The sequence below is a fragment of the Nyctibius grandis genome, chromosome 8, assembly GCF_013368605.1.
Source record: "Nyctibius grandis isolate bNycGra1 chromosome 8, bNycGra1.pri, whole genome shotgun sequence".
NCBI lineage: Eukaryota > Metazoa > Chordata > Aves > Nyctibiiformes > Nyctibiidae > Nyctibius > Nyctibius grandis.
The window spans coordinates 29585671-29607333 of NC_090665.1; the positions used below are offsets into that span (position 1 = coordinate 29585671).

Consider the following 21663-nt stretch of genomic DNA (forward strand, 5'->3'; position numbering starts at 1 on the left):
CAACAAAATCTCTCCATTGCTTTATAATCTTTTTCTTCTATCTATTGTGAAATGGAATGAACAGGAAGACAAAAAGGTGGAGGATTTTTTGTTTGATTTTTAGTTTTGGGTGCTTTTGGCTTTTTTTATAAAGAAAATAATGGCAGCAAGTCTTTTTTTACAGCTGCCAGCAGTAGGTTCTCACCAATGGCTTTCCATTGCAGTAGACGATCTTTATCCTGACATCTCTTAAATGAGTGTGTATGTGTCCAAATCTCTGTTTAGAGTTGTCCTTGACCCTGTTTAAGTGCAGCAAGATCAAATGGGGAGAAGAAAGCCTAAGTTCTGCAAGATCAGCTGTAAGTGATTAAAGGATTGAACCTCAAGAGAAAAACTTACGTGATGCTCTTCACGTCTGTCATCAAAGGCAATGGACATTCAACTTGGGAATTATAGATTCATATAGAAATTATGAATTTATTTCTTTCTTACATGTGCCTTTCTTATTTCACTGTTTACCATCCCCAACTCAGGGTTTAGAGAGTGGTGCAAGAGACTTGAAACCAAGAAGAGACTTGACATCAGAACTGGGTCTCCTGTGCAAACTGGCCCTCAGTTCGTTGGGTGGAATTAGCTCTATCATTCTCTTAAAATTAATTGGCCAAAGCTTCAGGAAGTGTATACAGAACATAATTATGAGACCAGTATGAAACTCTTATGTGGATATCTGGGGTATTTCTCTGAGTAGTGGATAAAGTTTTAGAAACTTCTACAAATAGTAGAGCTGGAAGCCTTTTTTTCAAAATGAATGTTTATGTCCTGCAGAAACCCACATAAATGGATTAGGATTTAATCTGCTTCTAGACCTCTGCCAACAGTAGCTGTGATAAAGGTTATTTGGCCTGTTTTGTGATATATGAAAATTTGATAGGTTATCAGCAACGATCCAGATTATCTGTTTCAGCCTCAGACCTTCAGCATACATGTGATTGCACTTCAAGTAATATTATTGCCAGTTAGACAATCGTTTGCTGCAGTTTTAGGTAATGATATAATTAACTTGCCTTTCTTTGTTTAGAAGCAAAAATATGTTAAGAGCTGGTCTAGATGTAGAAATGGGACTGTTGGTTGGATAATTTAACTTTAAAGGAAAATACTGGGTAATATTTCAACAATTAAAAAAAGGATAAAAAAAGGATAAAAAGAAGGCGGAGTTACTGAATGCCTTCTTTGCCTCTGTCTATGCTGTTGGAGGCTGTCCTGAGGAGCCCCGGACCCCTGAGGCCCCAGAAGAAGTCAAGATAGAGGAGGAATCTGTCTTGGTAGATGAGGGCTGGGTCAGGGACCAATTAAGCAATCTGGACGTCCATAAATCCATGGGACCTGATGGGATGCACCCACGGGTGCTGAGGGAGCTGGCGGAAGTCATTGCTAGGCCACTCTCCATCATCTTTGCTAAGTCGTGGGCAACGGGAGAGGTGCCTGAGGACTGGAGGAAAGCGAATGTCACTCCAGTCTTCAAAAAGGGCAAGAAGGAGGACCCGGGTAACTATAGACCGGTCAGCCTCACCTCCATCCCTGGAAAGGTGATGGAACAACTTGTTCTTGGTGCTGTCTCTAGGCACATCAAGGATAGGGGGATCATTAGGGGCACTCAGCATGGCTTCACCAACGGGAAGTCATGCTCAACCAACTTGTTAGCCTTTTATGAGGACGTAACCCGGTGGATAGATGATGGTAAAGCTGTGGATGTGGTCTATCTCGATTTCAGTAAAGCGTTTGACACGGTCTCCCACAGCATCCTCGCAGCTAAACTGAGGAAGTGTGGTCTGGATGATCGGGTAGTGAGGTGGATTGTGAACTGGCTGAAGGAAAGAAGCCAGAGAGTGGTGGTCAATGGGACAGAGTCCAGTTGGAGGCCTGTGTCTAGCGGAGTCCCTCAAGGGTCGGTACTGGGACCAGTACTATTCAATATATTCATTAATGACTTGGATGAGGGATTAGAGTGCACTGTCAGCAAGTTCGCTGATGACACAAAACTGGGAGGAGTGGCTGACACACCAGAAGGCTGTGCTGCCATTCAGAGAGACCTGGACAGGCTGGAGAGTTGGGCGGGGAGAAATTTAATGAAATATAACAAGGGCAAGTGTAGAGTCCTGCATCTGGGCAAGAACAACCCCATGTAGCAGTACAAGTTGGGGACAGACCTGTTGGAGACCAGCGTAGGGGAAAGGGACCTGGGGGTCCTAGTGGACAGCAGGATGACCATGAGCCAGCAGTGTGCCCTTGTGGCCAAGAAGGCCAATGGCATCCTGGGGTGTATTAGAAGGGGTGTGGTCAGCAGGTCAAGAGAGGTTCTCCTCCCCCTCTACTCTGCCCTGCTGAGGCCGCATCTGGAATATTGTGTCCAGTTCTGGGCCCCTCAGTTCAAGAAGGACAGGGAACTGCTAGAGAGAGTCCAGCGCAGAGCCACGAAGATGATTAAGGGAGTGGAACATCTCCCTTATGAGGAGAGGCTGAGGGAGCTGGGTCTCTTTAGCTTAGAGAAGAGGAGACTGAGGGGTGACCTCATTAATGTTTTTAAATATGTAAAGGGCAAGTGTCAAGAGGATGGAGCCAGGCTCTTCTCAGTGACATCCCTTGACAGGACAAGGGGCAATGGGTGCAAGCTGGAACACAGGAGGTTCCACATAAATATGAGGAAAAACTTCTTTACGGTGAGAGTGACCGAACACTGGAACAGGCTGCCCAGAGAGGTTGTGGAGTCTCCTTCTCTGGAGACATTCAAAACCCGCCTGGACGCGTTCCTGTGTGATAAGGTCTAGGCAATCCTGCTCCGGCAGGGGGATTGGACTAGATGATCTTTCGAGGTCCCTTCCAATCCCTAACATTCTGTGATTCTGTAATTAAACAATAAAAACTATTAATTGAAAATTAGTCTTGGCTATGGCTTCCTTATCTCTTTTTCTTCTGTACACAAGAGTAGAGAACTGCTTTCTGGTATCATTTTTTCCTAAGGGAAAGATTTTGATAGAGAAATTTGGCTTTTTTTATGCATTCCTTTCCTTGTTTGCTTTCTATTCCTTTATATGCATAGACATACCTCGTGGTTTCTTGCATCTCTTTTCCCAACGGGTAGTATGTGTTCCAGAAATTTGCAACTTTTATTTGTTTGTTCCCTTTTTCTTTTTTATTACATTGAAAAAAAAATCACAACTTTTCAAGTGCCTTTTCCTTTTATTGTCTTCAGATGTTTGTAATCTACTGCTGTGTTGTCTGTTTGGGGTTTTTTTGTTGTTTCTTAGGGTTTTTTAATTTTATTTTTTATTAGTACCCATGCTATTAGAGGTTGATTGAATGAGTTTGTGTGTGTACATGCATGGTTTCAAGTGCTTATTTGCACTGACAAACTTGATAACTACAAACCTGATAGCTGATAATGTTGGCCTACTTCGTAAGTATCCTTTGCATGTGTTATTTTGTGCCTGAAAGAGATTTACCAGCATGCTCACCTTAAACAATAAATAACTTTAGTGTTGCAACATTTAAAAATAAGAAGTTAAAGATTTTAAGTTCGCTGGGGATACATATGTATAATTTAACACTGTTCAGTAAGAGATGTAAATTTTGAGCTTAGATGTGTGGGAAATGTGAATTTCTGTCATTATATAGTCACAGGCATGTCTATAAAGCTATGCCAAATGATAATATTTGCATAAATATTTATATAAATATGCTGTTCTTGCATAGCATTTGTAGGTGTTTTATATCTAACTTAATTTACCATTTCACAATGAGACTGAGCTGAACCAACAGCTAAGTACTTCCAAAATGGAAAATATCATTACTTTGAGTTCTTCAAGTTGGGGTTTAGTGGTGCAAAGACTATGATTGAAATCAATATGCATATGAAGTGAATATGGTATCTTTTAAGATTCAACATAGCCTATATGTTTCTAAAGGAGATGCTGTTCCATGAACAAACAGGGGAAAAATTGATAATAGGGTGTTTTCTGATAGTTGGAAGGGTTTTTCCTATATTTTTACTAAGAAATGCTGAGATACATACTCTGAGATTAGTGTAGGTCTGGCTTTGTCTAATGCTCTGTGTTTTTATGCAGTCCAGAATAGTATGACCACTTAAAAACATGGCTGTTTCATTTTGTTGGATTTTTTTTTTAAATAGTGAGCATGTAGTTCTTCATTTAAATTTGATAGGAGCTAGCAGGTGTATTAGAGAAATTTATATTAAATTTCTAGATTGTTTACATTATTTTGAACTAAAACCATGGTAATGGAATAACCTTGTCAAATAAAGGGTGGGAATACAGTTACAGAAAAAGGAAAGAAGTGTAATACTTAATGTTTCTCTATATGGGGACATGCATGTGGAATTGAAGCTCATGGTAATTGTCGGCATATTCCCTTAAGCATGGTATTTTGCCTGTGATTTTTGAAAGTATCAATCACTTGCAGCAATTTGTGTAATCACTTTCTGGTGGGTGATTCAACTATTTTATTTACGCTTTTTGCCTGGTTCACCAGAATGCAATACCTTTGCTCCTTGGTACAGTAAATGCACTCTGTAATATCTATTATGGTATAGTCAAAGGATAATTTATTGTCAGATAGAAAAATAGGTCAACACGAATGTCACTTGATGATCAACCCCCCAAGTTTAATAAGACACCTCACCAGCGCAGATTCTGCACAGTGCTTGATGTTTTATTAGGACTACAGTACCTTACAGTACCTAGCTATAGCGGGAGTGTAATTACTGAGCTGTCAGGGTGATAAGTGGGATTAATGGCAGCCTGGTGCACTTTAGTCTGCAGAGTGCTCAGAGAATCGGAAGATGGTATTATTATAAGAGAAAGCCTGGACTGGCATATTCATGGTACCTTCCCCTCCTCCCCAAAGCTCACATTCAAGTTTGCATTACCCGCCCCCCCAATAGCTGACATTTTCAACAGCTGTTATTTGTGAACCAGCTCAAAAATCGAGAGAAATAATTTGGTAAAGATGCTTGCTAGCCATAATGGATAATCTGTACACTGCTTATCCTGCTAGGTGCCATTCTAGTCAGTTTTGACATGAGATTGTTCTATATATAATCCACAGAAATGTATTTTATGTTAAATGCAATTCTTTTGGTCTTGGATACAGGACTGCTGTATTTTAGAGGAAACCACATTCAGGAAAGCGAAGAGCAAAAAGTCGTAATGTAATTGTTGCCTTTTTTAAACGTGTGATTTTCCACTTCTATTATTTCCTTACTGCCTACACAAGCGAAATGATCATCCAAGCCCTCATAGTGGTGTATTTTGTCTAGTGCATCTCCTTTTTTTCTGGCTTCTAGTACTAAAACTTTGCTGTCTTTCAATCTGCTTGGAATGCTAAGAGCATCCTCTTGACTCGGTGCTCTGGCCACATCAACCCTTTGAGGTCCCCACTTGGCTGCCTGTGCTTTTTAAGGCATTTGTAACGTGCGCCTGTCAGCGGGCAGTGCTGGGCAGTGGCACATTTAACTGCCACAGCTAAACCTGCGGGTGCTCTTCTGCCAGAGCGCTCTGACATCCTGACCAGTTGAACTAGTAATCCACTATGGTGTTGAACCTGGATTTGGCTTTATCAGATTTCCCAGCTTTTGCAGTCTGTGAGACCTGTTTTTCTTTGAATATTTCCTCTGGGACCTTTTCCCCATGACTAGCTCTGTGAGAAAATCCAAACAGCCGCTGCCATGTGTGCCTTCAAATTTTGCTGGTGCCATGGTCTGCAGTACCCTGCTAGATGACAATGAATAGGAAGATGAAAGACTAATTAATCTTTTACTTAACTGGCTTTGCCTTCTTTCTTATTCTACCCTTAATTGGAAAAAAAAAAAAAAAAAGAAAACAAAAGCAGTGCATGTGATTGACAAAGGCCATTTTTTCACTGCAGGTATTTCAAGCATTTCATTCCTTTTAATGTGCCCTTCATTTCTTTGTGCATGTAGTCCATAGGCCTCTTGCAGCTTTTCTGTGTTTGAAAATATTCGTTCCAGATAGTTCCACAGTGTTACTATATGTCACTAAGTAACAATAATTAAGGTGGACTTGTGGAACTTATGTGAGCAGTTGTGCTCAGATAATACATAAAAACCCAAATTTTATTTCATTTTCCATGGGTTGTTAAAACCATAATTTACATAAATTCTGTATGTTAGTAAAACAATATTGAAAGAGCATCTTGAAAAACTTAATGAATTCTGAGATAATTAGTAGTGTGACATTCGACCTATGATAATCATTGACATGTAAAACCCAAAGTATGTACAAATACCTTTGTGTTTAATAGAGAACTATTTTATTTCTTCAGCTGACTTTTTTTTTTTTTTTTGTTAGGTTTGCTTACTGAAAATTGCATAGGCTACCCTGAGGGCTTAATCCTTAGATGGGACTTGTGCAAGCAACCAGACTGATACATCCTCATGGATGACTATGCAGGAACAGACAATAAATCTTTGCTACCTAGTATGTTTTAATATACAGTTAGGTTTTATCATTAGGGATGACAAGAGGAGGATCTTTGGGATTTCAGTCGGGAGTATGCATAAGACTATTGAATTGTTTTCGGAGGTCACAGACATTTCACAGGAAACTCATAGAAAAGTGACTTGAAAATTTATCAGCCATTCTTATTCTTGGTACACACAGTACAAAGTAATTCCTTCCTATGTGGAAATACTGTTGCTTTTGTATGTCTGATTGTCCAACATCCAGAATTTAATCTACAGTGACACTCCAGAACTTCGTTAATAAATTCAGATTCACAGCACAGATGTTTTTCAAATAGAAAAATGAAGTGGTCAGAAGTTCATCAATCTTGGATTCCAGGAAAAAAATTACTTCTATGTAATTAGATGTTGTTTTCTAAGACATATGTAATCCATATGTTTATAACTGCATCCTACTGCCTTCCTTTGTAAAGTGGAATCAACAGAATGTAACCAATTGGTGCTGAATGCAAGTCAATAATAATCATGTAGTGCTTTGAGTTTTTAAATAGAAATTTTATGAAAATGCTCTGTATTATTCTTTTGTGGCTTATCTTCTGCCATGCTAACTTGAAAACCTTATGCTATTGGCAGCATTTGTATTCCATGTCTCCTTGACACATTTTCTTTTATTCTTGTAGGTGCTTAAAGTGTGCAGATGCCCCCTGTCAGAAGAGTTGCCCAACTAATCTGGACATCAAGTCATTCATCACAAGTATTGCCAACAAGGTAAAATCAGGCTTGCAGTAGTACCTGGAAGCAGATAACAGCAGTTACTTGCAGTTCTGTTAGTGAGATTGCATTTCAAGGTTTATCTTTGTAAAGTCTTGAAAAAAAATAGTGTTTACAACTGATGCTTTAAAGTTCAACAGTCAGCTAATTTTTACTTATTTTTGCTGCTGTTCTGTGCCTGTACAGATAGTGTAGTACAAAACTATTTCTTATGTCAATTTTTCTATAAAGTTTTTGGTTTTTACGGTTTTCAGATATGATGATATTAAAAAAATTGAGCATTACAATGCAGTTATTTAACTTTGCTGCTACCTGAGGTATTACAGTTACAAACCTTTTCTTTCATTGAAGATTTTTTTTTTTTTTTTAAGAAGTGATTATAGTTTAAATTTGCTTTGGGCAGAAATTTGACATCAAGGTGTTCACTTCAAGGAATGTTTTCTTGTAGCTTATAGTGAGAGTCTGTGGTTAATGCAAATGTAGTCAGTCATTTAGACTATTGATAAAATACTACAGGAATAAATTGAACCCCCTCTTTGGAGGTACTATACCTTTTCCTTTCTTAATAGGCTATTATACTGTAATCATAATGAAATCTTAAAAGCATTATTCTGATTTGTGGTTTACAAATGACTTTTAGCAGTTAGAAACAGAAATAAATAAAGATGACTGCAAAGCTGATATGACAAGATTAATTAGGCTGTCTGGGATAGCCTAAAGATGACTGGATATTGATTGTCCCATACCTTTTAGAACTTACTTCCCATCTGTGGAATCATTAGCTGTCGTGTGATTTGTTTGTCTATATGAACCCAGGTAGACTCATAATCTACTGAGGGTGCTACAAAGATTTTCTGGCCACATTTTAAGTTCTAACATGAGGAGAAGGAACACGCCTCCACACAATCCAATGTGAATCAAAGTGAAGATGCTTTATTAAGCATAAGCTGCCCCTTTTATACATTTTGTACTTTCCCTGGCTTGTAAGCATGTGCATTGCTACTGGTTAATATTACTAAACATATTCTTCTTTGATGTGTTGATTGGTCATTGATCTGCCACTGGTCTTTTCTTAATTGGCTCTATCAGTTCTTGTTTCTTCTCCTTCGTGTTCGGCTCCCACCGGCTACTCCCTCAATTCTTGTTTGCTCAGCTACTGTTTTTCCTCATCTCTCCAAGGTCGGCTTGTTGACACTAGCTACATGAATCTTGTCACGCAGCTAGGCCCTCACTCCATACTCTCATACTTCTGGCTCATTACATGACCATTCTCCTCCAAAAACCCCTCTACAATTCCCCCTTTCTTTTCTTGAGCCAGAAAGGCCGTGTTTATCATCTGCTAGTCTCCATCTCGTCATTGTGCTGTAGTTTGTTTAGGAAACCTAAAGCAAATTTTATTAAAGTATTTTACCAGGATGGTCTTTTCTTATTACAGATTAGTTATGCTACTGCTTTGAGTAGGATAGGGTGATGTGTTGTTGAGGAAAGAAAAAGGGCCTGATTATCAAAACATAAAAGCTGGGAATAAGGAATAAGGAACCAGGGAAAATGGACTGGAGACTGCAACAGAAGATGTCAGAAGCAGCAGCATCCTGGAAAGAGAAATTTGGTGGGTCTTTTAGACTCTGATAGCCTCAGAAGTACAGTGCCCCTTTGTGACTTGTCAGAAAGGGTAAGTCATTTTAACAGCTGATTCATTCTGAATTCTGTGAATCCATTACAGAGCAGAGAATATCAAGGTGGGGTGACTGCAGAGCTTTGAGAGTTGTATTTTGGCAAAGGTATACTGGAAAAATATTAGGAAACTGCCTCAAAGGTGTAAAGTGAAGTCTTTGCCCCGCTCTGGGCCAATGGGTACACTCTGACAGGTTTTAATAGGGTCAGATTTAACCTGTCAGGTGGTCAGTGAGGTGGATCAACCCTACAGAGTTTGGGCTGTTTGATGGTAACTCTTTTAAATCATCTTTGAAGCTGCAGATGCTAGGTAAGACTGATTTTGCCCTGAGCAGGTGACCTGATCACTTGCTGTTTTATCAGGAAATCCTGCTTTAGAAAAGAATTGTGGTATGCTACTATTTTCTCAGGAGATTTAACATTCTTTACAGAAATACCGAAGTATCTTAGATTACTGAAACGTACTTATAGCCTTTCTTTTTGGACCCTATCCCTGTCTATCGATAGCTCTGAAACTAGTTTTTATAAAAGGTATACAATAGTTTTGATAACAGCTTTTACCTCATGTTGATACCTGATAATTGCATAGACAGCAGGAAACATTCACGCACAGGAAGCTGAAAAAGTCAGGTAGTTGGTTTCTGCTAGCCAAGATGTTAGGATGGGAAATCAGCACTGCTTCTGTGAAATCCAATTCCAAGTGTGAGTTTACATGCAGTCTTACCCTTGGCTTTCTCTCTGTACCCTGTTGGAAGAAATCTAATATAGCATGGTTGTGGAAGCATTTCACTGCAACAGCTCTAATGCTGGCTTTAAAAACAAACAAACCACAACCCGATATGCTTAGCAAATAGCTGAAGTCATGGGCTGAGAAAGAAGGGTAGCAAGTCCTGCATGTTTGTGGCCTCAATGTCAATGTCTGTGCCTCTTGTAATTCATGTACCAAGCATTTTCTCAGGGAAATAAACAGTGCGTAGAGGGAACCCAACCTTGACATGATGGCTGCAGTCTGCTAGGCTGAATTTTCCTTTTGATGAGTTAGTTTTTGGTGCCTTTGCTAGAAAATATTTCTGGTGTAACAAATTCTGTTCTTCGGAAAAAGTAGCAGTAAATTCTTCCGGTTTCCTTTTTTAATAGGTATAGGTATGTACTACTCTTTTTACACTACTGCACTTAGCAACTCCTTGCTTTCTGCCAAGCAAACAATAGATATAAGGTGGAAGTTGAGAGGGGGGGTACCGAAAGTTGAAATGATTCACCTGAAGTCATGACCCTGGCACAGTCTGTGTGAGAACCTAATGCATGGCTGTGCTCCTGCAGTGTCCTCTCCCCTCTTTCATTCTGCTGCTGTGGTGGCTGGGGTACTGGCACCATACGCTTTTAGGGCAGATGATAGAAAACAAGAACGGTGTGCTTTTGAAAAGCACACCAAAACTTCTGACTTACCATTTAGAAAGTTTTTAATGGAACTAGTAAGTAATTTTTCACTTTGTTATGCATTTTTCTAAACTTGTATTGAAATAATCATTCAGATATTATTCAGTAATCTGCTTGTTGAATATTTTTGTATTATTGTCATAGAAGTATTTACATCACATGATCAAGGATATTTTACATGTTGTTGAAAATACTTTTCAAAATGATAAATCTTTTTTGCTGTTTTCACCTTGTAAATAAACTTTCTTTTTTAATCCAAAAGCTTATAAATATATATGATAGCTTCTAGACTAAATAAATAGGTGAAGCATAGAACATTCAGGTATTTGAGGGCAATAAATCCAGGAAATCAGGGTACACTTTCTAGGCTTGTTGAAGTCCCTCACTTGCTTCTGAATCTTTCTTCATCACTCACTTGAGAAACTCCCTTCAGCAGGTTACTCTTCTACTTGTTTAGAGGAGAATCAGTTCAATAAATTCCTTGTCCTCATCCCTGTGTAAGCAGTAAGCAGTATTGTACGCAGGTATTTATTTAAACAGGATTCGTTATTAATATAGAGTATTTAGACAGCAGCATAGTGAAAATGAATTACTTTGTCAGGTATTTAAGAGCTTTACTGTACGTAGTTTGTTTTGTTGGAAAACTGTTATAGCAATCATAAAGGTCAGGGATTCTCGTTCTCTGAAGCCTGAGGCTTTTTAGATATTTACAGGCCATGTACAATGTGGCTGTTCTGCCATTAGACCTGAGCTCAGGAGTAGAAGAGGGACAGGGGAGGAGAGGTGGTTCCTGGGTTGAGAGGGTAATTGAATTGCTGGACTCAATGAGCCTTGAGCCTCTGAAAAAAAGGATGTCGCTTATCCTGTAGTGTGTTAGCTGCTGTGACTCAGTAGAGTTTAGGCCACAACTTCTATTCTCTTTTTCCATACAAACTGGATTACAACTCCACTTTATGAAGGTACAACCTATTCTATTGTGTCTTCCCAGTGTTTCTTGATTTGTACAGACTGCTTGCAGTTGTGTCTCTCAGAGACCAGACTTCAAATTCACCATGCACACATTACTTCTTCTGTTTCTTAACATCAGAAGATGGCAAAGAGTATTCCGACTTCCAGCTGTCTTCTCTTTAAATACAGCCTTCACATTGCAAAGTGTATATTCTTTGTTTTATAATGCACAAGTGCCTTCATAGTTATTTCTTTCTTTAAAAAGAAAAAACACTAAGGAAAAAAAAGAAGAGTTCAGCTGCTGCAGGAGAAAGCTTTGCCCCCCTACCCCTGAACTTGTACCAGGAGTGATTTTAGGATTTTATGTCCTCCTTTCCCCATGTTGATACATCAAAGCAAGAAGGACTTGGTAAAACGGAGGTCCAGCACCCATCATCCTAAAGGGCTGGCACAAGCAAGTGTTGTACAGCAGCAGAAAATCCTACAGCTTCCCAGAAGCAGCTCTCAGCCTGAGCACTTGCAGCCTGTCCAGCTTTCCTCCTGTTAAGCAGGAGTGTGTGCCAGAGGAAGCTGCCCATTAGAAAACTACACCTGCTCACATGCTCTACCTTTGTACTGCTCAGTGTGACAGTCTTGGAGCTTTTTGTTATCAGACACCTTTATGGTTGTGTAGTCGCATTGAAAAACCCACTGTTGGTGCGGTTTGGGCATGGGGATATTGAGTTGTGTTAAGTGGCACAGGCATAAGGAGTAAGTGACTCAGCCTTTATAGTCTGAGTCTATAATGAAGAATTGGGGGTGCCAAAGTATCTTTTGTGTTATCAGTACTCAAAAATCACACTTTGTCGCTGCAGCCCTCTGTTACTAGCTCTCACATTTTTATCTCAAGTCTTGCAATATCGCAATGATTCTTGACGTCAATTCAACAGTTTTCTCCTTGTTCAGAAAGACCCTCTTCTCCCCTGACCCTTAATAATAAAGATAAACTAGTCTGAGCTGACATGTTAACTGTTTTCTAACAGACTTTGTAGGTGGATGTAAGCTTTCTGGTGGCCAGCATTTTAAAGAAAACAAAAAAACACCAGAAAACTGAAAAAAGAAAAAAAAAACCAAAAAACCAACCAAACAACAACAACAACAAAAAACACACACAAAAAAAAAAAAAACCAACAACAAAACAAAACAAGAAAGCCGTGCTGCGCTCTGGGTAAAAGGTTGTCCCTGGACTGTGCAGAATGCTCATAGGGAAATGGGAGAGAGAGAAATGAATGCCAGGAACAGTACAGAGAAAGTTGTGGAACACAAGAGTAAGTTTTAGGATTTCAGAAGAATGTTTAGGTTTCAATGAAACCAAAGGAAATGTGTGGGTTTTTTTCAAGAGAGCAATGAAGTTTTTCAAGGGAGAAATGGGAGAGGGAACAAACTGGAAAACACAGATGGATACCAAGGGATAAGGGTGAAACTGAAGTTTGGGAGATTGAGGGCATGAAGGAAAAAGTGTTTCTGGTAATATACTGGAAATGAGACAGAAGGAAAAGTGCATAGACAAAGGAAGGCAAGAGACAAAAAGCTGTGGAATCATTAAGAGAAAATGAAATGAAGAAAAGATTGTAAAGGAGAAAGGGTGGTGAGAGATACGGGATTATGACAAGTGAGAGAAACAGAATGATGGTTTTTCTGTGCCAGAGGAACTCTGAGTAAATTAACAAAGGATATCTATGTGCCATTGCAAAGACTGTAGAAAATCATGAGTCACAGTTCATATGTAAAATACTGTAAGTGGGATACTGTTAATACAATGAAGGATTGTGGAAGTCAGAAAGCTGCTAGATGATTGGTAATAATTATATACAGATATGCATCACAATTAATCTTTAAGTACTACTTTGAGGCCCCAGGTTTTTTGACAGTGCTGTTTTATTCATCTTTCTCTGTTAATCTTTGTATATTTCAGGTCACTAAATACAAAAAAACATTTAAAAGAAAAAGTAGTAATGGTGTTAAATTGATGCACTTGAAACTGTGACTTTTCTTTAGAAGTCTGTTTGTACTTAGTGTAATGGAATGGCTGACAGCTGGTTTCAGTTGCCATAGTGTAATTATGTAGAATAGACTTTTGCGATGACACTATGTCAGTTAAGGAATCTCTCACATTCTAGACTACAAAGGACAAAATGACAGTACAAGATATTTCTTCCGTTCTTTTTCATAAAAAGATAGTGACACTGTGTGAAATTACAGTCCTGTTATGATGACACAAGTCAAATGATGTGAAAGATTTCGGGATTGATTAAAAATCATCGTCATTATAATATAGAATATGTATGATTTGATAAGTTGCTGTTATATTTTGTTCATTCTTCTTCGGAAGGTATTTGGGGGGGCTGACAGACTGGGGATGTTTCTTGTTATATTTGAACTGGTGAGTGTCAATGTGAAAAATGCTACTTGTGTAACAATGTACTTTAAATAGTGGCTCTTCGGTATGTGAAAATTTTTTAATCCAATACATCTTGAGTAAATTTTAAAGCCATCACAGAACATGAACTAGGACAGAAGGAGGTGTTATTTTCCCATATTTTCTGCTGTATCTCACTTTTTTTAAACTAAACCCAGATGAAAAGGAAATTACCACTTTTTTCTTCTTTTAAAGTATTCACTCTGTTCCAAAATCCCGATGAAGTCAGAGTATTCATTTTTATTACATAAAGCATAATAATGCATATTCTTCATTGTTTTTGAGAAAACTGCAATATCAAAACACCCTGATGCATAATGAATTTATATAAAAAGCTCTTGAATTGAATTGAAAGAAAAGATGCTATAAGCATTTCCTGATAGTAAATGCAATTTCTTCTGGTCTCTCAGTATTGATCCTATGTGTTTTAATAGTTTGGTTTTTTTTTTTTTTTCCAAGTAAAAAACAGTCTCATTTGCATGCAAATTATATAATGCTTCCAAATGATACATGTGGAGATCCTCCTCTGCCTGGTTTCTGCTGATTATTGATGTCTGTTTAAGGCTTGTTTTTGTTCCCTGTGTTAGCAATGTAGTATTTATTGACGTTTTGATGTCCTATCCAGTTAGATTAATTTATTTCTATGGAAGTGCCCAGGAAAAAAGATTCTATGAACAAAGGCACGAGCAGACGTTTATCTCATTAAAAAATTCAGAAATATTCTAGTTTTAGACTTGCTTCCTCTGTGACATCTGTATGAAACTAGCCAACTGAGTCATCTTATTATTTCAGCATCTAAAAAAATTAATCCAGACTGTTAAGGTAGTTCGCATCATTCCATGCCCTGGAGTAACTTTGTCATCTTAATGAAGCCAGCCTCCCTTTAATTCCCATCCTTTTTCATGTAAAGCATGTGGTGTGTAGTTACCAGCTTGCCAAGTCTGCATCTCATGTCTATTTTGTGTGCAGCCTACTACACCTGGTTTTGTGAAATAAAAGCAATCAATAATTTTTTATAAAATGTGAATATGCTATCAATATTCTACCTTTAATATCACTAGTAAATGTAATGAGCATTAATACAATTTTTCAGCTTAAAATAAAGTTACGTAAGCACAAAGTATTCATGTAACCAAACATTTAAGATGCTGTAAATATACTACTGTACATATACTACAGATTCTCGTTTATTACTGTAGTAACACAAAGGTTTGCAGTTTTGTAACACCACTCAGTGTAACTTACTAGACTATACTATATTTCTCTGATAGTTTTTGTCAAGTATTGGAAAACATTTTTCTAATCATGTTTGATATGTTAGATAATAAATCAACACAGTAAAGGCAGGATAAATGATTAAATAGAATGGAAGGACAAAGAGATGAAGCAACTCAGAACTGGGCTCCTGAAGTCTTGCCCACAGCCCAGTCTCCATGCTCGACTGTGCCCTGGGTATCAGGAAGGTTGCAGATGGGCTTGCTCTTGAGACGCTGCACAGAGTTATGGTAGCAGCACATGGCGGTATCATTTCACTGGTAGTGGACAGTATCGGTGGCAATGGGAACAGTAATTACACTGATGTTCTAGAAGGTGGAGAGGAGAGTTAGGGAACTGCAGCTTTTCTGCGAGTATAAGTTTACCAATGGTAAAATTGACACCGGGTGACTTTTTGTTGGCATACAGGGAAACCAAGTCAGCACTGAACCTGTACTTCCCTTTCATCTTTAGAGCTGTCTGTCCACTTTAGCACAGTTGGACCACACTAGTCAAGCAGTGCAGAAGGCTTGCCCTGATGCTCCCAAATATAAGTGGAACACTTTGGACTTTAGCTGTGACTGTCTTTTTATCATTAAAACTTATTTAAGGTGTTAAAGACTAGAAGAATATATACTCCTTGATACAGTTTATCTAATGTCTTAATATTTAGCATGGTAACATGTACTGTATACCTTTTGGTACTCTCATTTGAAGAGGACACTGCTCCTTTTTTTTCTCAGGTGCCGCCACTACTAGTGGTAGCAGCAGCAACTCATGATCATGACAGCAACATCTCAAAACTTCCCAAATCAGGAGCCCACCTTCAATAACGCCATCATGTTGTCCCCCCAAATTAAGAGTTCAGCAGCAGTTGGCCTTACCCCCATTAGGACTTCAGTCCCAGCCTCCTCCTTACTGAACTCTGGCATGATGTTCTGAGACAGGTTTCCCTAGATATCCCCTCAATAACCATGATCTCAGTCCTATACTCATAATGAACCTGGTCCCATCTCTCTGAAGTCACTTGCTATTTTAACGTACCCTGTCTTTCTGTAGCATAGCTGTACTCAAAGTTTGGTTTGAGCTTGCAAAACAAGCAAAAGGTGCCAGCTGTGTCGATGGTGCCAGTAGTGGCACAGTTCAAGTGTGAGAATATACTTTACAGATATGTAATAAAATTAATTTTAAAAAGGAATAGTTTAACAGCTTTGCATTCTAGGTGTAATAACTAGCTTTGTATATTGATTTTAATTATAAAGCCTAAAAATGTAGAAAAACCTTGATGGAAGTTACTTAAATGGAAATGCATGTTGTTGTAGTTGTTTCCATTGAACCAGAGTTGAAGATAATAAAAATAATAATCCTGGACAACACAGAAAGGGAAAACATAACTCTCATATGTAGTGAAATATCAAACTGAAGAAAAATTCTTTGAAAACCATTTTGTCTTTGAGTTAGTGAGAAAAATCACCACTACTAGTTTGTAATTATTCCTTTAGAGTGGAAAAAAAGAATGGCTAGATGTAATTGCCTGGGGAACAGACATCTAGTGCCACTTGAGATGCTATAGGGTATCTAGGCTGGTCTCTGAGTGCTGCTTCAGAAAGATGTGGGTCTCCTGCATTGACTGTGTCATCTCTGCTGTCTGCATGGTTATGTGTCAGGGACATCTCCAATATAACTAGCCTTCTGTGTTTTGCTGCTGAATTGAGCTTTACCAAGTCTTTACCGGCTTTTTTTTAGCAGCTCTAACGATCTCTGGCATATCAAAACAGTATCATTCATCTGGAAGAACAAAAATATTTGCTAATACATACCATTTCTATTTAATACTACTTTACATTGGAATAAATGAGAATTGGGGATGATAAAGTGCCTTATCAGTCACGACAGGCAAAATGGTTAAAAGTTCTCCCAGAACAGTTGTGTAAAGGGATTGCCTGTTTAGCCAGGATTAGAATTTCAATGGATTTTAATTGTGTCTAAGAAAATCATATGAAAATACACCCAGGTAGCTGGTTTGTGTTTCCAGGTGATGGACAGGGACTCATGCTGTTCAGTAGACCAGCGTCTGTTAAAAAAAGGCCCAGTTACATCTACAAATACATTTCTTAAACATTGGCATTCTCTTGGGACCTCCAACAGGGTTACAACTCAGCTACTGCCCAATTGACCTAGAAATGGAGAAAGTATTTACAAGTACATAATGCAGGCACAGTAGTTTTTGAACATAGATTTGTTAAGCCACTAAAAATTCTACAACCACCTCAGGCTGAAGATGCTTTTAACTATTTTGCAAGCTAAAAAGAAAAGTTTTATCTTTGCATAATCAACAATTTTGCTGACTTTCTTTCTAGCCTCTTTGACATAATGTTGTATAACATGTTGGTATATTTAAATAGTGTCAGTGTTATTTAATATATTTATATATTATTCTACTAGCCAGTTAAAGAAAAAGTATTTTGTATTTTCTCTTGAATTTTTGAATTTTTACTTCCTTGGTATGTGAGTCTCTCTTTTTCTTTTTTTCCTCTTTTTTTTCCCTTTTCTTTTTTTTTTTCTTTTTCCTTCAGAACTACTATGGAGCTGCAAAAATGATTCTTTCTGACAATCCACTTGGCCTGACATGCGGAATGGTGTGTCCGACATCAGATCTCTGTGTTGGTGGCTGCAATTTGTATGCCACTGAGGAGGGACCAATTAATATTGGTGGATTGCAACAGTTCGCTACTGAGGTAGGTAGGACTTGCAAATGTATTAAGTTCTTTGTATATACCAAGGAGTATGGTCTATGTGGCTGCCTTTGTTACCGATTTGTTTAAAAAAAGTTGGTGCTAATAAAATAAAGGCGTAGGAAGTTAGAATAATTCTTCTTTTTCTTACAGCACATTCAGAAGCTTAGAAATGTTTTCGTATGCAATACTTTATAGGAACATAAGGAACATTATTTGTGAACAAGATGGCTCTTTAGAAACATGAGTGGTTGAGACAATTTGTTTTATAATGGAAGATTTATCTAAGCCAGGTGAAATTGTGGATGTTACTGAAGTAGGCTGCATAAGGAAAAAGATCACGGTCACCTGCATCTGTAACTACATGTTAAGGAGATGTAGAACTGTTCTGGGCATAGGGTAGATCCTATAGCAAAATTAGCGTGCATTTGTACTGGCTTTGGGGCAAAGGAAAGGTGTCAGATTACTTAGACTTTTTACTGTCCTGTTTTGCCAAAACTAAGTAAATCAGTAGTTTCAGGCTGACCTGAAATATATGTCTGTGTGCATCTATCTAGATAGATACAGATGCACACACGTGTGTATGTGTGAATTTATTAGTTCATAAAAGTATATGTATATTTTGGCTACCGAAGCAAAGTTTGTTACTTGCCACTTGATGTTAGGAAGTCGTAAGGGTTTCTCTTCAGGTGCATGTGCATTATTTACGACTGTGTAGTTTCAATGCTTCAATTTCAATCTGAAGAAAGACGGAAGCTACTGCTCATTTGTTGACTTCCTTTGAGGGCATGGAGAATTTGTACCAAACTCATAGTCTCAGCTGGCACCTCATCTGATCTGTCTGAAGTATCTTTTGGTAAAAAATGTGATTTTTGGTCTCTCTAAAAGTGAATAAGTTGTGGCTGTATGAAAAAAGGCATAGGCATGTATTAAGATTGCACATTTCTATATAGTTCTTAACTAATGAGCATGTCCCTCTTCTGTATCTTGAGCCATTTGGCTGATCATATTTACAAACATACGATGAAATTCCAGTCACCTTTACAAAGCCTGAGAAAAAAAACTCTGTAGGACAGACCAAAATAGAAATGAGAATCAATCTGGAAGTAACAGTTATGTCTGTAAGGCCAGCTTTTTTCCTCTGCTGTCATTCATAGACTTCACACCCCCTTCTTACCGGCTGTGGGTCGTGATTCAATGAGCAAACACTGCTACCTGCTGCAGTTCTCCTTTTATCTGTTTGTATCCCTCTTTTCTTCTCTTCAGGAGACTTGTAAAGCTTCTGGAGCACCTGCTAAACTTTTCTACTAGCTGTTGATGAACCTTCTCTCCCCTCTGTCATTTAAGTAGCTATCCACTTCGATTTCCTTGAGATTTGAACATACAAGTGTAAGAAACAGTACAGTTTGGACCAAAGTTCTCATTTACAGGATAAGGCTGGAGACACTGAACTGTATTTGTTCTATGTGTATATTCAGTAGCTGTGTTTTATCAGTCAAGAGGCAATTTTACTAGCTTTTCTTCTAGTGGCTTTTATTCCTTATATGTAAAAACTTAATATTTGTTGCAAAGCAGAAGACTTGTATTTCTTAAGAAAACCCAAACAAACAAAAAGTAAAAAGAAAGACTAAACAGTTGTCAAGTAGATGATAAATACAATGGTGAAATAGTGCTGTTTAGGAACCAAATGCATGTAATATCTGTTAAAACTTGATTTGTGTCTCCTTTTAGCCCTAATGCTATGATTAATAGAAAGGAATTACAGCTTGATAGATACTGCTAAATATCTGCCATTTTTCTTCAAAAATCTTTAGAAATCTATTAAAAAAGCTCAGTACTAGCACAATGATTGATATGAAAACTGCAGAGAGGATGAATAGCTCAGAATGGCTTTGCTCCTAATGTTTCAGGTTTGTTTAGAGTGATATTAGTGTCAAGAGTTCTAAGAAAATAAAATCGTTATACAATTCTATTTAGCACTCTAACAAAAATAACATTTCAGTAAATTTTATTATCCTTAATATTTTTATAATATCCTAAAATGTTAAAATTAGTTGTTAATAAATTTAAGATTTACTGCTGTTTAACAAAGAATTTGTATGTATTTTAGTACTCATAATTAGTGAGAATAGGCAGTCACTTTTATAATTAATACTCTCTTTAGCTTTCATTCAGTTAAATTTTATGGTGAAAGTATGTATAGTTGAAAAAAAGTATAACGGTATGAGTGCTTCCAAGTAACAATCATTATAAAAATATAGATTAAAATGCTGAAGAAAATCATAAGGAACTACTGCTCATACAAAAATTGGCCCAGATACTGCAAGCAAAGTGTGTTCACAACTTTACCTATATGAGTAACTTAGCAAATTGTGTAATTTAGGCGTGCAACATGTGTTACTCTTAATTTAAGAGAGCTGCATGGTAATTCTCATGCACTATGTAATAGTTTGTGCCAAAGGGGCTTATTTACTGAAAACTCCATTGTGCATAGACTTTTTTCCTTGGAATTAGTCTGAGGATCATACACTTGATGCATTACGAGAGCGAGCAATATTAAAAAGGCACAACTGCTAGCTGGGATAAAAGATAAAATTGCAGTAAAGCAGGAATGTGAGTTTAAAATGGAAAATATATGGGTATGACGTATGCCCCTTTGTGCTTCTGAACAATGACTGATCATCTGTTCATACTGCAGATAAAACTCCCTAATTGTAAAATATTTGTCTGGTGTATGGTAGAACAAAAAAAATGGCACCTCACGCCTCCTGCATTTTCCTTCTGCCCCTCCATATAGTTTTGTAACTACATTATACTCATTCTCAAAGTAAATTGTAATCCAATCTGAAAAAATGTGGATTTTAACAATTAAATGTTCACGTGGAAAAAGAAGGAAATGTCCATTTGTATGTGTGATGTAGAACATGTATACTGGGATGCAGTTACCACGGTAACTGTTGCATCTGGAGAATAACATGGAGTAAAAGCTCACTATTATAAATGATGAGTGTCAAGCGCAGGTTACACCTGCTACTGCACAGGTCAAAATTATATTAATGTCTTTATCCGTCTCCTTTGCCCAAGTACTTTAGAATCAGGAAACATCTCTGTTTTTGGAACACAAGTTCAGTGAAAATATACTGAGATTGCAGTGACAATACATACAGGCATGAGCTATATGACTGTCAGTCCCACAAAATAAACTAAAATTACTGGTTATCTCAAGTACAAGTCTGCAAGCTTGCTGTAAAAAAAAAAAGAAGCATGATCTATTACATTGTCTGTTGTAGTATTAGTAAGAAGCCCTCAAAATCGTACATTTCTGGATAGACATTACTGAATCTAAAGGTTCTCCTGTGTTTCTAGTTAATCACTCCAAATGGAGCAGCACAAACTAAATAGAAAATGTGTTATTTTAATCGCTGCATGCTAGATTTAAATGCTAGATCATTTAGTACTGTGACTCTTGTGCCAGCTACAGTTCTGGTGATTTGTTCCTCTCTGGAGATATATTCTGGCTGCTGTTGCAGCAGAAAGAAATTGGAAAAGGAAACTTGGTATGTTTTTTTCCTAAGAGATATGTTGTAAGAACTTACCTGCTGTTAACCTAGGGGCATCTCAGCAGAGCGCCTGCTCTGGGAGGTGGACTGTGGTGAGGGTCCCCCCTCTGAGTGCTGAACCTCCCTTCTACCCCAACCCACTACCAGCAAGGGAGGAACGACTGCACAGAGGGATTACCATGGAAGGGCGCACTGTGCCTTTGGGCTCAGGGTCCCTCTTTTAGTTGCATATTGACAGCTCTGATCAGTCTTAACATAGGTGGGGGGAGAAGGTGGTTCTCATGGAACTGTAGCTCCTGCAGTTGGACAGCCTTGGGATGGCTGCCTTGGCCTCTCACCGTCACCAGCATG

General features: G+C 38.0%; 1 protein-coding gene across 1 annotated transcript in view; it reads left to right on the forward strand.

Annotated features, from left to right (window-relative positions):
- DPYD (dihydropyrimidine dehydrogenase) overlaps positions 1–21663 on the forward strand; it is a 375099-nt gene that overhangs the window by 93208 nt on the left and 260228 nt on the right. The window contains 2 exon segments of the mRNA XM_068406142.1: positions 7156–7243; positions 17594–17755. Coding sequence (XP_068262243.1) covers positions 7156–7243; positions 17594–17755 — 250 coding nt within the window.